At 34.7% G+C, this 19,446-nt stretch overlaps 1 protein-coding gene across 3 annotated transcripts in view; it reads right to left on the bottom strand.

The window, feature by feature from the left end:
• LOC149420035 (clotting factor B-like) overlaps positions 1-19,446 on the bottom strand; it is a 78,807-nt gene that overhangs the window by 41,642 nt on the left and 17,719 nt on the right. For 2 of the 3 annotated variants that reach the window (XM_089637430.1, XM_089637431.1), the window contains exons 2-4: positions 7,072-7,175; positions 996-1,104; positions 809-912 (exon numbers count right to left, since the gene is read on the bottom strand). In XM_089637430.1, the coding sequence (XP_089493556.1) occupies positions 809-912; positions 996-1,104; positions 7,072-7,175 (317 nt within the window). Of the gene's footprint in view, positions 1-808; positions 913-995; positions 1,105-3,196; positions 5,140-7,071; positions 7,176-19,446 lie in introns of those variants that run through there. The other variant, XM_089637432.1, reaches the window with a different exon arrangement.

Here is a 19,446-nt window from a genome sequence, read left to right as displayed (position 1 = left end):
TGGTCATTATTATGCAGATTGTTATTTATTATTTTACAACTGTAAAAACTTTGAATTATTCTCGTTACTTGGTTTTGGGAGTTTTAAATTCGTATCCTGTCAAAAAAAAACATCAGCGCATCGTCGACGAGCACTAGCCGATCATGTAATAGCTTTGAGCGGCTACACGAAGCTAACTAGAAAGCTAGGATATAAACTTCGGTGGTGGGGGACGTTAATAGCTCAAATAATAGAATCACATCCAATTAAACTATCCAGTCTTGAGACGATATCTTACTGGCTTCCTCTAACTTACTAGATAAAAAGCAAAGCTAGTTCAGTCTACACGTAGCTAGTGTTACTAGCTTAGGTACTAGCAATATCTTGCTTTCCTGGTTTTAAATACTAGCCTCGTGCACCGGGCAAGAATACTGGCATCTTGTGAACAAGGCATAAACGATTTTGGTTTTGCTGCATTGGCTGATATTACGAGCGTCAAGTTTCGTTTATTGTTGCGTTAATTTCAATGTTCCCTTCATCTCCCGGCCACGGGATTAAGTTGTTAAGTTGTAATGTCAAGGTTGGGAGGATTGTTTCTATTTATATAGTATTTTTTATGAAACATATTTTTTTTATAAAATTAAAAATTGTGCAATGTTTTACTGGTTTTACCTGACACTTCTTTTTAAAGAAGATTTATTTTAAATAATCATACGATTGCTACTATAATTATCATTGCAAGTGAAATAATCATTAATAGTAGATTAAATTTCCGCGAGTGTATAAAATTGGTATTATTGTCAGATTTACATAAAGAGGGGAACAGTACCTTCGGTAAAATGCCTTTACTGGCAGCCTCCTTCGCTGTCTGGCAGTTGGCAAATGGTCTGTATACTCCCGTTATTCCCGTGTCTGCCATCGTGCAGTTATCACCTTCAAACAAACAGATACATCAGGGTTATACAACACAACAGGTGATGGTGACTGATAAACTTTATGAAATGAAAGTGAGGTACCTTCTCTAGGGGTATCTGTTTTTGCCTGGCGTATAGTTTCCAGTCCTGTGTTTTGCCCTGGCACCCAGGGGCAGCACACTATCAATCTGTTCTTCGGGGAGACGCACATCTGAAAACGCGCTACATTGAATTACATATTCATTTGTACATCTACATGGGGGGGCGTACCTACTTTTTAAAATTACTCTCCACAAGGCATTATATTTAACCTTTGAAACGTACCAAATTTTCAAAAAATATCAACAATTGGTAAATATACAAGTAAGAGCGAGGTCGGCAGTACAGGGCATACTGATTGACTATTGGGAGATATATAATTAGTGTAGTGGTTCTGGGAGACATAGTTATTTGATACAAGCACCTAGCCCTGTCGGGTAATAGTATAGCATAGCCGCTCGTTTGTTTGACTACGGAATAGCGCCACCGGCAGAGAACGAGCGAGTGAGTGCTCAGCGGAAAGCCTACGGAAGCGGTCTTCTTATAAGGATTCGATTGGTGATCTCTAGACGACATGGCCACGAGTTAACTAGTTTGCATGTTGCTGGACATCGTGTTTCTAGTTTTTATTATATTTTGTGAGGTCAATCTTTGACTCACATGGCAATTATTCCAACCTACAAGCGTTTTCAAAAAGGAACCTTGAACACGCTCTGAGATGTAATCAGTCCTAATTATAGAGCCTCGGGTTGTATTATGTATTAAATATTTAATTTATGATGCCATCATCTATTTTATTTTGATTCTAACCCGCATATGAGTAATAAAATATGTCTGATGAGTGTATAAATGTTACAACGTATCTGATTCATCATGTCTTTCTCGGGCGCCCCCGACTTCTGCTACCATTCACATTTGCATTGTATATTCTCCTTACACACCTTTATTTGCTCATTCGCTCTTTATGCCCAAACCATCTAAGCGTCCCTTTCTTGAGCTTACTCATTATGCTTATATTAGCCTTGCACTTTTTGCGGATCTCCAGATTTCTCACACGATCATACATGGATTTACCATACAAAAGTTTCAGGGAGTCTCATTTCTACAGCATTCAGTCTACTTTCATCCCGTTTCTTTTTTCTGCCAGTTTCATTTCTAACTTCCATACATCAGGGTAGGTACCAACGTTCCGTTGTGGACTGCTAGCTTCGCTCCTTCAGACATTTTTTGTTAGCGCCAACTGCGTTCAGTCCTACACTAATGAAGTTACCTGCATTTACCCTTCTTTCAATATCTCTGTCAGCTTTCCCCTCTCTCGTAAACATACTTTCTAAATACACAAACTCTTCCACCTGCTCCAAGTAATCCTTATTTACAACTATAGTGCGTACTGTTTTCGTATTCTCTCTTTCAAACACCTTAATGACTTTAGACTTGCGTACATTCATCTTTAACTCATTCTTCATACATAATTGGTTCATCCTAGACACGAGAGACTGTAGATCTTCAATCAGAGATGTGCAAAATGGGTACCCAAAACCATTTTGCAAAATGGAAATGGGTCAAAACTTTTCCATTTGAAAATGCAAAATGCAAAATGGTTTTTAGAAAAGCATTTCAAATGCAAAATACCTATTTTCAAAATGCATTGAAAATGCAAAATGGTTTCTCAGGTGAAACAATTAAAATAATTATAAAATTTTTAAACAATTTTGTCATTTAATAATGGACATCAATGTAGAACAAACATATTACATGATGGTAAATCCAAAAACACCACGACTACAGATCATGAATACACAAAAAAATTTCGCGGGACTAATGTTGCAAACGTAAAAACATATAAACTGCTATCTAACATTTAATATTACAGCGTCATAGCCATGTTCAGTATTTGAATCGGTATTTTTTGTAATGGTATCACTCAATTGCCAGGGCTCCTACCAGGGAGCAACTTGACAAATGTAAATTATCTCTCATAGCGAGGTTGAGGACCGACTGATATTTGGGGCTTATGAAAAAAAGATGAGTGGAGATAGTAGGAAGAATGTTGCAAAAAAGCATTTAAAATGGAAAATGCATTAAGAAAAGCATTTAAAATGCAAAATGCAAAATGGTTTTTAGAAAAGCATTTAAAATGCAAAATGGAAAATAACCATTTTGCATTTCCATTTGAAATAGATTTATTTGAAATAAAGTACATCTCTGTCTTCAATACTGTTAGCAATAAGCACCGCATCATCAGAATACAACATGCAACATACCTTTAAGACCACTTCGGGACCATTTGACTTCCTTCCAAAACAATTTTATGTTTTCTTGGAAGTTGTCTGTCGTTTTGAATTCCTCTTCCTCCTCCAGGCGTTTCTTTCTTTATTTCACTACAACTCGTACTCTTTTCTTGCATCCCTTTTAAACATATTTCGCTCGATCCCTCTCTTCACTAGAAGCACCGCCAGCTTCATTAAGATCATATATAGATACTTTAATATGAATAAACTGCCTCACTGCAAAACTAGGCTAGCCCAAAGACACATTAACTATATTGGCCCAAAATTGTTTAATTCCTTGCCGAGTTCCATCAAGATGTGCCAAAACCTTCTTCTTCAATGGCGCTACAGCCCATTTCGAGCCTTGGCCTCCTTTAACATGAGCCTCCACCGCCCTCTGTCCTCGGCCGTCGTCTTCCAATCTGCAACATGGAGTAGTCCTCTGGCATCTTTCCTGACATCGTCCTCCCATCTCAGCCTAGGTCTGCCCGCCTTTCGTTTGCCTCCCGGGTGTCCTGTTAAAACCTTCTTTGGTACACGTGTGCTTGGCATTCGGTGCACATGTCCGGCCCATCTTAGTCTTTGGAGCTGTAAATGAGTAGAAAGTCTGGGAGCTTGGTAGATGTCATATAGCTCCTTATTGTGGCGGATTCTCCATGCCTCTCCCTCTCGCACCGCTCCTAAGATTCTTCGAAGTACCTTTCTTTCGAAGGTGTCCAGCCGTTCCGCAGACTTTGCTGTCAGTGTTCCCGCCTCACATCCATAGGCCAAGACCGTTCTAATAATTGTTTTGTACAGGGTGCCAAAACCTAAACTTGTATAAAATAAATGTCAAAAGCTGGGTAAAAAAGTATCTGTAATGAGAATTTTTTTTAATTTATACTACGAATATGATACCTAAATATGATAATATGTTACCCTCTACCTAAAAAAAAGTTAACTTCTTTTAAACTATTTTTTATTAAATACGCAAAAACTCCAGTAAAATCATATTAAACTAACAATAATGTACTATATATATTTTTTTCTTTATTCATATTTCTTTTTTCATTTAAACCATAGATAATGTAACCACCACTGTTTTGAATACATACCTTATAATGCCCACGCACAGGCTTCGCCGTTGTGGGATTTTTTTGTTACTGCCTTATGTTTTGTATAATTATATATGTACCTGTATATATTAAAAAAATTTCCAATAAAAAAATAAATATGCAATATAAAGATACTTTCAATTATTAATTTAATATTTTTATTCCTCTACTTTCTTCCAGTAGTTAAATGCAAAAAGGTTTTCCTTTAAATATGCAGATGTGCAAATGATGGACATTTTGGGCATATACAATAATATTATCACATCATATAGATTATTTGTATAAAAAATGCATAAGTTTTTGACATCAAACAAACGAGTGGTATGTCTGAGAAATGTATATATTAAACCTTAAAATCGGTAAAATGGAGCTAGTGGTAGGCAGGGTCGGATCTAGAATTTTCAGTGAGCTGGAGTGGTAAGATTGAAAACTTCCATATTCAAACTATTTGTTATTGTTGGAATAAAAATAATGCAAAAGATGCAGCTCGGAAACGGATAGAAAATGTCTCTTCTCTGAAACACGTGCTGGTCAAAACCGCAACGTTAAATATCGTTGCTCCATTCTTGTTCACAGAAATAATACACCCTGATATTAACACAATTGAACGCAAATTTCGAGAATTCAAACTTTCCTGGAATCAGAAGAAGGACGAAGAATTTTACAAATCATTTTGTTGACAAAGTGTTTTAAGTCGTGAAAGACATGTCATAAGAACTGCCATGTCAAATATTTTCTATTTATTTTATTAAAGTACTCGTGTATTTTTCATTGTCACGATTAGTTGGGATAAAAACTCAGCTCTTTTGAAATGTCATACGATAAGTTAGTCTAAAAAAACTCTCATTTTATAAAAAAAAGTAATCTTTTTTCTGTTGTACAGTTAACGAAATATCGACTAAAAATAGGCCAAAGTATAAAAACGTCCATAAGAAGTATATATGGTTGATTGGTGTATGTTTTCTTGCTACTAAAAAATATGAGATATTTCTGATAGTTTTTTTTATTTCAATATTAATCTCACAGATAATATTCAGCGTAAGTTTATATTTTGTATTTTACAAAGTGGCAGAAAGCATTTAAAGTTTTCTTAATTTTGTCAACATGTCCCTTTTTGGAGAAGCCAATCTCTTCCAAGGACGATAGAGTTAATTTGCCTAGACAATATGAATACGATCCATTGTACGTAGATCGATACTAGCTTAAAGAAGTACATAATAACACAACAACGTATTGGTCCAGTCAACATAGCACAACAAGTGGTAATTCCTTGCAAATTACCTTTAATGTGGTGTAGAAATATTGATATATGGTTTGAGTTGCTACGGTGATTTTAAAACCAAGTTTTCGACCTCAGCGAGCGAACTCAGCGCCCGGCGTTGCCCGACAAAAACAGTAAAACTTAACTTAGCACTTGTCTTTGTTTTTACCGTAAAAAAAGTAAATTTAGCTTCAATTTGTGTATAAAATGACTTTGCGTGTACCTTCCTGAGATATATTTACCATTGGTAGGGTAGATACGTGAGAAGAGGTTATTTCTTGGTAATATGACTTACCAGCCAATCAAGCGAAATTCCTTGCAAACTCTCAATATAGTTGCCACAGTGACGTAAAAACCAAGTTTTCAGCAATCTTTAGGCCCTTTTTTTACTCTCCTGCCGTATATTTAAAAAAATAAACGGCCGTCCAAAAAATCATTCAATCTTTTTTTTGAGAGTTGAGTTAATTTGCTACAATTTAAGCACGAGATGATTTATATAGAGACGACAATAATTTTAAAAAAATATATGTATAAGAAAAAATTATGCTCAAATTGTAACAAAATTACTTTCCTTTCAAAAAAATTCGATTTTTTTTTCAAAGGACAGGCTTTTTTTTAATATACAGCACAAATGAAAACAAAGGCGTAAATTTTTATGTTTTTACAGGGTAGCGCGGGGGCTGGTTCAGGTCGAAAACTTGGTGTATACATCACTGTGGAAACCCAATTTAGATTTTGTTAAGAATGTTGCTGTATTGACTGAAATTGACAGGTAAGTTATATAACCATATACAAAATCTGCTCACATATCTATCCCATGTCCAATATATTTTTCAATGCCATTTTACATCTTCGGCTGAAATTATTGACAATCATTTTTACTCGAGATCGTAATGACGTTTACCTACACACCATAATTTCCATGGGCCTGGATAATTTTTTCACATTTATTAAAAAAAATCCGTTTTACACAAAGTTGTATCTCTGAAACTGCCATACATATATGTTTTACACAAAGTTGTATCTTGGAAACTGCCATACATATATGTTTTACACAAAGTTGTATCTCGGAAACTGCCATACCTATATTTTTTATAAGAAGTTGTTTCTCAGAATATATCTACTTATTGCATATCTTATTTTATTTTTAAATTGTAGCAAATTGATTCTGATTTGAAAAACGTGTGAACATTTTTCGACAAACGTTTAATTTTTAAAAATACGGCAAAAACAAACACAAGAGCCAAAATTTAGTTGTTTTGTCAGATAACGCCAGGCGCGGTGGTGAAAACTCCGTTTTAAAATCACTGTGGCAGTTATAAAAATTCAAAGTACCCAACCTTTTGCAAGAAATGTGAACTATAGATACATAAAATAATAGGAATAATAACATAACGATTTTTCTAGAAAATATGTAAAGAACAAAATAAACAATACCTATCTACATTCTCGATCTTTGGATCTTCAAAAAGAACGTCTGCATTGGTGACTAATTATTATGTATGTGACTTTACCTGAGGTGGTATTCCTTGAAATGCCGCATTCATGACGGTGGGGCACTTGTGCAAGTGTCTGCAAACGCCAGCCTGAATAGTTACAGCCGTCACACATGGCTCTCCTGCAACATAAAACCAGAATGAAGTGAGAGAAAGGAGAAGAACCTCTGTATTCCTAGTTGAAGACCTTACCCCTCGACGCGTATTGTGTTACTAACCACCTAAACCTTATAATCTAATGTATTTCTAGTATGTTTCAACTATTTATAACATAATATATAACTATAATCCACCAAACATTAAATGGGATCCATTATCCTCAGAATTATCTGCAAGTAATAACTTGAAACTATCTGTCATTAAAAGATAAATAGCACTGATCGAACTCTGGATGTAGTTTTTTCTAACAAATCTGTTGCTGTAACCATCTTTAAATGTAACCATTAACAATAATATGTGTGAAAATCATAAAATTAAATGATAGTCTTATAACTTTGATAAAGCCACAGAAATTCTTCCAGACTTCCTACTTAAGGTTGATTGGTTATATCTGAATGATGACAAGATAAATGACAATATAAAACTAGCTATTATAAGTCATGGACGTTACGTTACGTCACAAAATATATCAACTTTTCCTAAATGGTTCGGTAATGATCTTGTTATCTAAGTTTAAAAAAAAGATTGCTCATTATAAATTCAAAAAAACGAGAACATTTATGATTATATTGAATTTCACAAGTTGCGTAGCAATGCGCTGTAACTTCAGATAAATACTCTATGAAATGTAATGTTAAATCTTTGTTGAATCTATATCATTAGAAAACAACTATTCTAGTGTTACGAACTGTGGTGGAATCACTTGTACCTAATCTGAAGATACTGTCGATTGTAACGGGATTAATAAATAAATGCACAATTGTAATAACACAATTAGTCTATAAGTTGTATGACACATATTTATAGCAGTTCAACAATATTAAGATAGTGTAAACCAGTGTTCCGCAAACTTTTTATGTTCACGGTACACCTAACTAATCAAGAAATTTTAACGGTACACCAAAGAAAAAAAACAAGGTAAATTTTGGATAGGATTGACTAGGCTTATTACGAATAACGGCGAACTTTGAGGTTAAACTACAAAAGCTGCATGTCATCATAATTTAAAAAAACATCCCAGAGAATCCCCAGCATCATCAGAGAATGAGGTTTCTTCGATTTAACCAGCATATTAGCGATCACGTAGCTTGCTTTTTGCGCTTTGCTTGATGTATTGAAAGACGAACTCATGAGAGTTACCTGTTTCTTAGACTGGTCTTTCATACGTTGAAGGAAGGCGTTATCTTTGTGAGACACCGATGGGTGTTTAGTTGTTAAATGTCGTGAAAGTTTACTGGGCACCATCGAATTATTAGCCAAAGTTTCTCCACAAACAAGACATTTTGGGATTGGGCACGATTCGTCACCGCAATATATAAAGCCATAACGCACATAGCTCTCATCGTATTTCCGATCAAAAAGCTTAGGTTTTTTTCTTTGTTGACTCTGCTTCTTCTTGGGAATCATTAGTTTCACTTGACAAACTTGCGGTACGTTTAACGAATTTATCCATTATATACACGTAATATGGGATATTTTTTTGCAATTAAAAAAGTCAATTAAGTTTGCGACGACACAACCAAACACTAGCATTAACGAATGACTACTAAACAAGCGGGCGCAACGTTGCCGTCGTAATTCGTAATGTTATGTTGTCACGCGCATGCACCCCGATAGCTCGTGCGCAATCACGTGATAATGTAGCAATAGCACCCCACTTATGTAGTGTAGCACACGTGATAATGTAGCGTAGCGGCGTAGCACACGGCCACTTCGCAGCGATCGAGTCCCACCCACGCCACCTCCGGCCGCCGCGCCGCACAGAAAATTAAAGACCAATTTACAGAGCACTTTGTGAGAAGTGACGCGGGACTCGCGGCACACTTACAAATGGCCACGGCACACCAGTGTGCCGCGGAGCACACTTTGCGGAACACTGGTGTAAACAACCACTATATATGGGCTAACTGAGGAAACAGGTGACCATAAATAAACCATTCACTAGATCGATATCTTCTTGTATGGAAAAAGTTTGTACACTACTTAACCACGGATATAGCCGATGGAGCGATTATAATAGACAAGGTAGAGAAACTCAAGGTCATTAATGTGCGACCATGGACAATACAATTGGGCTCAGCTCATTCTTTAGCCCAAAAAACTATTTGAAAAATAAAGACATCCTTGAAGCAGAAAAATATCAAAAATGTTTCCTGAGGGCAAAGTTCGCCTGACAAAGTATTGTCCTAATAAATTCGCCCGACAAAGCATTGTCATAAAAAAATCATCTTACAAAGTCATTGTCCCAAGAAAATGATCTTTCACAGGTCATTTTCTCAAGAGGAATTTTTTTCAGTGGAAACTTGTTAATCTGAGACGAAAAAACCCAAAATGACTTAAAATTAGATTTTTTTATTAAAGGAAAGAGATATTAGAATAAATAAATAAAAAAAAACAAAAAGAACACTGACAAAAATGTGAATAACATGATTGTGCTTATGTCCGACAGTCGAATTTTGAAAAAAACACGATTGTGCTTATCTCCGACAGTCGAACTTTGTAATTTTTCTGCTTATCTTGAATAGAAAAATTAAAAACAACTCATGGTTCACATAATTTCACCAAACCAATAAGATTTAACAGGATAATCATTAATCAATGACACGAATAAGTTGGTCGATGTAATAAATAACATTTATACGTTGTGGAGGTGGATATATACCAAGAAGCCGTTGGTAAGAAGCACTTTTTAACAAGCCATTTAACGTCCTTTGCGATTGCGAAACAATACAACTGATCTGTAATTACCTAAAATCTGTCAATTCGCTTTAAACTTGAACTAAAGAAGATAGTACATTTAGGTCAAGTTTGGAACTTGCTAACACTACACTGGCGTTGTATTTTTATCACGAAGAACTTTTAAGAAGATCTTGCTTCGTTATGGTATAGTTAACTGTTAAATTATACCATGATGAATAAAGTCAACAAGGATCTTGCTTCACTATGGTATAGTTAACATGTTGTGATAAAAATGTACAAGAAAATAACGCAAATGGATTAATCTATGTTATTTCAATAAGGGCACAAAAACAATATAAAATTTAAGAACTATATTTTATTTTTGACCTTAACCGGTTTCAGCCATCTTTAGACTGGTACAAGAGTTAGTCACAATTGTTAGTTCACAATTACAGGTGGATCTTTATTTAGCCATCTCAATGCGAATAATGTTATCTTTTCGGATGCTGTGTGGGGGGTCTTTTTGAGGTAAACTAGGAATTGTAGGAGGGAGGAAACACAGAGGCCAGCAAGTCATTTCACAGATTAGCGGAAACTCGTTCTCATGTTACAAATGTTTGGGGCGCATTTAGCGTGTCTCGCGACTCTCCACCGGTGACAAACGTATCAATGACTATAGTTCCTCGGAGCATCTTCCATTGAAATACCTGTATAACAAGGACAGCATTCCATCTATCTATCAAACGGATCGCCTGTTTTTGCACAAATTCAAGGGTTTTTGTATTTTGAGGCTCTAGACCAGAGGTGGATCCCATTTGTCGTTTATTTAACTTTATAAGAATATAATAAGAAGGGCTAATAATGCTAATTATTGTCAAAATCGCAAATGGCAAAATAATATATCTGTCTATCCTTGAAATAAATAAAGTGCGAAACAACACTTGTCTTATTGGCGTGCATTTGAATTAGTTAGACATTCATCCAAGTAGTAAACAACTAAAAATCACGGAATAGTCTGAATTACGAACAAATTAATGAACAACAAAATTAAATGTACCTACTTATCTACTTTATCGTTTGTTTGAATGCTTGATACAATCAGTTCATATTTTGAAAACGACATTTAAATTCCAGATTTCACGCAGGACTAACGAACAGCACAGACAACCGAAGTTCATATAATAGGTGGGTACTTAATCGCTTATCTGAATTCATCACACAATCGGTGGAATATAAAAATTAAAACACTTAAATTCAAAGCAAATTTGAGTTGGTTGAATCAAATTTACGCAGCATGTGGGTAGGTAAAATAAGAGGAAAATTACTGTCTACATCTGATTTCGAAAAAATGCGTAAAGCCCGGGTAACACCGGGACAAGTATTGGAGGAGGCTCGTGTCCAAAATGCGTAAAGCCCGGGCAACGCCGGGGACTAGTATTATAAAAGGTAGTATTTTATAGAAGTAGGCTTGTGTCAAAATGCATTAAGCCCGTGCAAAGCCGGGGACTAGTATTAGAAGAGGTAGTATTTTATACTTGTTATTCTTAAGTAGGGTCGTGTCCAAAATGCGTAAAGCCCGGGCAAAGCCGGGGACTAGTATTAGGGGAGGTAATATTTTATACTATTAATTCTAAAGTAGCCTTGGAACTGGTACTGCCTCAAGCACTCTGCATTATGGGAGTTATTGAGTCATTCATGAGCAAACTGCCTCTCACTATTATTACGGACTTTCCTCGCGGGAAGAAAATTACAGAAACGGACTACGCCTTGCGAGGATCAAAGAATTTAGTTAAATATTTATGTGTATCACCAGTCATTAGATTGCACCTCACGAAGGAAACGGACTACGCCTTGCGAGGATCAAAGAATTTAGTTAAATATTTATGTGTATCACCAGTCATTAGATTGCACCTCACGAAGGAAACGGACTACGCCTTGCGAGGATCAAAGAATTTAGTTAAATATTTATGTGTATCACCAGTCATTACATTGCACCTCACGAAGGAAACGGACTACGCCTTGCGAGGATCAATGAATTTAGTTAAATATTTATGTATATCACCAGTCATTAGATTGCACCTCACGAAGGAAACGGACTACGCCTTGCGAGGATCAAAGAATTTAGTTAAATATTTATGTGTATCACCAGTCATTAGATTGCACCTCACGAAGGAAACGGACTACGCCTTGCGAGGATCAAAGAATTTAGTTAAATATTTATGTATATCACCAGTCATTAGATTGCACCTCACGAAGGAAACGGAGTACGCCTTGCGAGGATCAAAGAATTTAGTTAAATATTTATGTATATCACCAGTCATTAGATTGCACCTCACGAAGGAAACGGACTACGCCTTGCGAGGATCAAAGAATTTAGTTAAATATTTATGTGTATCACCAGTCATTAGATTGCACCTCGCGAAGGAAACGGACTACGCCTTGCGAGGATCAAAGAATTTAGTTAAATATTTATGTGTATCACCAGTCATTACATTGCACCTCACGAAGGAAACGGACTACGCCTTGCGAGGATCAAAGAATTTAGTTAAATATTTATGTGTATCACCAGTCATTAGATTGCACCTCACGAAGGAAACGGACTACGCCTTGCGAGGATCAAAGAATTTAGTTAAATATTTATGTGTATCACCAGTCATTAGATTGCACCTCACGAAGGAAACGGACTACGCCTTGCGAGGATCAAAGAATTTAGTTAAATATTTATGTATATCACCAGTCATTAGATTGCACCTCACGAAGGAAACGGACTACGCCTTGCGAGGATCAAAGAATTTAGTTAAATATTTATGTGTATCACCAGTCATTAGATTGCACCTCACGAAGGAAACGGACTACGCCTTGCGAGGATCAAAGAATTTAGTTAAATATTTATGTATATAACCAGTCATTAGATTGCACCTCACGAAGGAAACGGACTACGCCTTGCGAGGATCAAAGAATTTAGTTAAATATTTATGTATATCACCAGTCATTAGATTGCACCTCACGAAGGAAACGGACTACGCCTTGCGAGGATTAAAGAATTTAGTTAAATATTTATGTATATAACCAGTCATTAGATTGCACCTCACGAAGGAAACGGACTACGCCTTGCGAGGATCAAAGAATTTAGTTAAATATTTATGTGTATCACCAGTCATTAGATTGCACCTCACGAAGGAAACGGACTACGCCTTGCGAGGATCAAAGAATTTAGTTAAATATTTATGTATATCACCAGTCATTAGATTGCACCTCACGAAGGAAACGGACTACGCCTTGCGAGGATCAAAGAATTTAGTTAAATATTTATGTGTATCACCAGTCATTAGATTGCACCTCACGAAGGAAACGGACAGCGTCTTGCTAGGATTAAAAAATATATATTTCGTTCCATTGTTTTTGCATATGAAAAAGTCCAGTTCGTTTTTCAAAACCAAATCATTTCTGAAAAACGCAAAGTGGTAGGTATATCATTTAAGTTTATTGGTATTTTATGCGGAAACTTCATTGGTTCATGCACCAATGTTACGTGTTTAGATAAAACCAAAAAAAGATGATTCAAATAATGTTAGCGGTCGGGACTTTTGTGCGGTATTAAAAAGAATAACGAAATATTTAGGTCACTAACTACGCATTAGATTTTTTTTTTATGGAATTTTTCTCACATACCTAGAGTGAACATAAATAATATTTTAACTGAGCAAGACAAAATCGTGGATGCGTTACTCTAGTAAAAAGAAAAAATTGAAAAAAATACTAAGTGCTTTAATTACCTATCAAAATGACGGAATTTAGTAAAACAACAGTATTTAATAAATGCCAGCAAATGTATTATATAATGATTTAAGTACATATTTGTGCGGAATGGGTTTTTTGTAAAATGTTATACTAAACTTCTGATGAAGCAAATTGAAATAAAATGAATCAGTTTAATTAATCAAACTGCATTTGAATGTAGCCGTAACAATAACGGGTTTCCTTCAAATTAGTCAGCAAAAAAGTACATCAAGACAGTCAAGGTCATCTTATCAACGTCAAAATGTCAACAGTCACTCGTCAAGTCAGGAAGTCAAGTCAAAGAGGGTCAAGTCCAAGAGGATCAAGTCATTATGGTCGTCAAGTCGTTAATTCAATCGTCACGGGTCACCGTCGCAGTCATATTGTACCCTGTTGAAGATGTGGTCAGAAACACAGATATAAATGTCAAATGCAGGTCATGTAATTCTGTTGGTCACTTTGCTAAATTTTGTTTCAAAAATAATTAAAATTGTCGCAATAATGTCAGAAATTTAAATTTACAAGCATCAAAACCTAATAAAGAGAGTGCTTCTTTCTCTGAAGGTCGTTACGTTGGAATAATAAGAAACATCAATAATAACAATTATTCAAGTCATGCATGGCTCTTACATTTAATAAGTTAAATTCTATTTTACAAAAGGGTTATGTAAATGTGTCTGGTTTTGTATGTAATTAAATACCGATTATCGGTCAATGTGATCTTGTATGTCAAATTAATAATATTATCTTTTTGTCACACATAAAGAATGTCAATCAGTTTTAGGTCTTCCAGCTTGGTATTTCAAAAAGAGTTTTTAATTATTTTTTAATGATAAACTAATATTTATTTATTTGTTATCCTTTGTGCTATGCATAAAACCTTGTCTTATAAACATTAGTTTATCATTAAAAAATAACAATATTTGACAAGTCAAAAAAATAAATATATGTCACCAATAAATGAAGATATAAAATGTCTCGACGCCATCTAGTGAGAAATTTAGCACTAACAAAGCCTTTCCTAGAACAATAAAGTTGGTTGCTTACATGTGAAAAAAATAAAATAAGAAGTAGTTGTTGATTGAAGTACTAGTACATTTTAAATCATTTGGCGGTTGGAAATAAGCCGACATAGCTCAGTGGTTTCAGAGCACCTGACCGGACATCAGAAGGCACGGTTTCCCTTTGCTTTACAAGACAGTCTTCGTGATGAATTGGAAAAGATGAAAGTAATTGAAAAGGTTACTAAACCTACGTCTTGGGTGAATTCTCTGGTATTTACTGTCAAAGAGTCAGGTAAATTAAGGATTTGTCTAGATCCTAGAAAACTAAATAATTGCATAATGAGAGAGCATTTTCCATTTAAAACATTGATGAAATTAGATCGAAACTTTTAGGAACTGCTTATTTTTCGCATCTAGACGCAAATTCAGGATTTTGGTCGTTAAAATGGGATGAAAAAAGAAGTGAGCTCTGCAATTTTCAAACGCGCTCCCTCTAACATTCGTATTCACATATCTCCCTTTCAAATAATCTTCTTTTTCTTTTGAACCCTTACCCTTGAATGGAGCCTTATTACCAGACAGAGCCAAAAATTAATAATTTTAAATCGAATTCTAGATGTATCGACTCTTTTCCTCAAAAAAACATAAATTGATTTCAATTGATCGTTATTTTAAGTCGCTTTTTAAATTTTGAAAAAAACGTAATTTTTATTAAAATAAAGTTATACCGTTGAAAGTTGCTTTTTTTTCAAATTTTAAATGTAATGTTGTATTAAACAACACATATTTAATGTCAAATAAATTATCAATTATTAACACTTTTCAGAATTATAATTTTAGTTCAATAAAATCTGATAATATTAATACTCCAGCGTCTGGACGGTGTAGGCCCTCTGATTGGTCAAATTTAAATTGTCTGTTTCGGTTAAATTCCGCTAACTTGAAAGTTAAGACACGATTTCATACTAAAATAGGATCGCCTCATAATAATACGAGATTTCTTCAAAAGCAACGTTTCTGCTCATATAATTTTTGGATAATATCGAAGAAAATATGTTTTAGAAAGTTCATAATCCATTGGATTAATTACATTACAATGAAAATTATCCACAGTTACGTGATTATGCTTGACGTTTATAAAAAAAATCACGCGTCCCTTCAATGGCCGATACGCACGGCTATAGATGGCCGACAGAGAGCGCACCTCTGGCGGTTTAAAAACGAACCAAATGAATGGCGCGAATATTTAAATATGCAGCTCACAATATTTGACTACTTACGATTAACAAGCGTTTACTAAGAAGATTTCTTCTGGAAGCTTCTCACTTTGTAATGGCATTTTTCATTATTATTTATATTTTTTTTGTTTATTAATTATAACTGATTTTATATTGACATGTTTTCTAATTTCTAAAATTTCAAAATTATTTATTTGCGGTGCTTTATATCCTGAGTGAAGTATTTTAAGACCTGATTTTTTTTTATCGAAAGTGTGATCATTATTCAAAAGATGATTTGCAAACTCAGATTCACTATTTCAAAGACCGTTTGAAGAGAATATGTTTAATTTTTTTATTTAGTATTTCAACTATCAATTTATTAGAATAACCGTAATTAAATGCTATTTGTCTTATGAATATATTGTTTTATGGTTATATGCTATTTGTTTTTTTCAGGTCTTAAAATACTTCACTATAAATAATTTTGAAATTTTAGAAATGAGGAAACATGTTAATATAAAAGCAGATATAATTAACAAGAATTTTTTTATAAACTCTCTTTTAAATATTTTCCCACTCAACTGGTCTTTCCCGTCTAACGATATTGTAATTCCTAATTATTATAAACCCAGCCTACTGTTACCCCTCCCCCTCCTTCCACTTCTTCTTTCCCAATTGCAATCTATATTTAATTTTTGACTTCGGTGTATACACAATAAAATGTAAACATTATATTTTTTCATTTATTGGACAATTTGCATAGCGCCGCTTTTGTGAGATATCACCTCAGGGGCGCTATATTGTAATAATCTACCTTTATATATAAATTTTTACTCTCCTGATGATGTTGTATATATAATCTAACTTTAAACTTTATTAGATACAGTAAAAGTTGTAGGTAAAATGGGGTATTTCCACGTTTTTTTTTTATTGCTTAAAAAAATTAAGCAAAAAATTACGATGATTACGGAATTTTTATTTTATTTTTATGTTGACGAATAAATTTTCTAGAGCGAGTCTAAAATCCCATTTTTGAAATACCGCCAAAACGAAATTTTGGGGCGGGGCTATCGTGTGACGTCATAAGCGTATTGCCATTTTCTAGCCGGCTTCTGACAGTACGTGATAGTGGTACTTATTGTCTGTTTACGAGTGATTTGCTTGAGTTTTTATCGTTATATTTTTTAGAATGTCTCCTCATTTGAAATACAAATGTTGTATGGTTCCTATGTGTACAAATTCGACATATAAAACTCCAAATAAAGTGTTTTTGTGCTTTCCGAAGAACATCGAAACTAGAAAAAAATGGTGTCATGCCATGAAAAGAGACCCGGCTAAAAACAAAACCATTTCTCTCAAAAGCAAGCTTCATTGTTGCGAAGATCATTTTAATGTAAGTTTCTGTTTTATTAATACTAAGAAAATGATTTGGTAATTATTTACCTACGACTACCGTTTGAGAAAATATTCCGTACATGTTAGGTTAGGTTGGATTAGGTAGAATTAAATCACAAACCAGTCTATACAAACCTAGCGTAGCCCACAAACTACTTGAAAACTGGGATATAACTCTAAAGGGGACGCGAGCAGGCGTTATTAAAGGGGCAATTTTTTGTAGTAGTAAAAACGGTAGTCGTAGGTAAATATTTACTAATGATTTAATTCAATATAAAACGCTATTAATATATAACAATTGATTTTAAAATATGACGTTTAATGTTGATTTCTTTATATTATTTTAGCTTGAGGAAGACGTCGAAAATTACATGAGGTTTAAATTAATGGGTGGTAGAGTGTATTTAAAAAAGACTGTCATTCCACACAAATTTGACTGTCAAAAAAAAACCCTTCCTACTCCAAGACTGACAGGATTAAAGAGAAAACGCCTTGAAGTCATTGCAAGTTTAGTAGCAGACAATGAACCAGAGCCACAGCCTTCTACTTCGGCAGTGATCCAACCGGGACCGCATCATGTTGCAACTCAAACATATTCACCTGCCAATGACGACAAGGCTGTTCAAGCAAATATCAAGTGCCATGGGCGCAGTAAGGCCACATCAACATTGACAAAAAAAAAGGATATGTCTTGCTCACCTTTGAAGTTTGATAATGTAAGCCAGGTGTGGCGAACCTAGGGCACGCGTGCCCGAGGTGGCACGTTTGATCATTTGGATGGCACACTAACGATTTCCAAGTAAATTTTTTTTTTTAATTTTTAAGTTTAAAAAATATTTTTTTTTTGATTTGACCAGTTGTTTCAAAAATATCTGAACAAAGGTTCATATTCTTCTTTTCTTTTCAAATTTAACAGTCATTCTGTTGATTTTTTTCAAACCAGAATTATTGGGTTGTTTCAACTCAAATTTAACTTATGTTACATTTGAAAATTTCATTCAATGTTCCCGCCGAAACTGACAATTTTTCCAGAGAAATCGATAGGAATATTTTTTTTACGCTTGCAATATGATTGGTTTATTTATGCTTGCAACACTCACAAGTTGTTTATGGAGTTCGCTGCCTGTCAAATTTTACCGGTTTTTATTTTTCGCCGTGCGCACTGTTTTCTACAAAGCTCTATAATCTGTAATTTTTAAGCTTATGAATAAAATTTAAAAAAAAAACATTTTTATTTTATCTATTTGGTTAATTTTTTTTACCGCTTGGGCACGCCACACAATCTAGAAATAATGTTTGAGGATTTTTGGCACGCGGACCCAAAAAGGTTCGCCACACCTGATGTAAGCAGACAATGTACAAAAGTTGTTGCGTTAAGTGTGGAACCAGAATCATCAGATTATTCTTCAGATGCATTAGAGAATTTACCATATCGCCCAAACACACCTGACTCTTTAGGTGACAACGTGGAGGAAGTCAATTTTAAATTCCAGATGCGCCAATGCAACCTGATGGCGCTTGAAAGGAGTCCTAGGCTATGTCTAGGAATCCCCAAACAAATGTACCATGTTATTTCCATATTAGCAAAGAAAATTCCTTGTGAGGTAACTGATATTTTAATTACGTTAAAAAAAGTTCGCCTCAATGATAAATTTGCCATACTCGCAATACAGTTTGGTATTTCAGTTACATCAATGAGTAGAATTTTTACTAAAACTATTTTATTAATGGACAATATTTTGAAAAGTCTTATTGTATGGCCGTCTCCTAGTAAAATAAGACTTCACTTACCCATAAGCTTCAGAGCGAGATACTCCAATGTGCAGACCATTATTGACTGCTTAGAAATTCAAATCAATAAGCCTATTAACCCAATCTTTAACCTGGTCGGAATATAAAAGTTGCAACACTCTTAAATATCTGGTGTTATGCACCCCAAACGGAGTGATTAGTTTTATTTCTTCAGGTTATGGTGGACGTGCTTCGGACACTATTATAGTTGAAGATTGCGGATATCTTGACATCTTGAAGCCGGGTACGTGCATCATGGCAGACAGGGGATTTAAAAACATTACTAATTTGCTTCACATTCGGCAATGTGAGTTAGTTCGTCCTCCCAGTGTATATGCTAATGTCGTTTGCACTTCAGAGGAAGT

Source organism: Hesperophylax consimilis, chromosome 11 (assembly GCF_061612785.1).
Source record: "Hesperophylax consimilis isolate HC1 chromosome 11, BYU_Hcon_1.0, whole genome shotgun sequence".
NCBI lineage: Eukaryota > Metazoa > Arthropoda > Insecta > Trichoptera > Limnephilidae > Hesperophylax > Hesperophylax consimilis.
The sequence above is the reverse complement of the archived record's forward strand: the minus strand, read 5'-3'. Positions and strand labels throughout refer to the sequence as shown.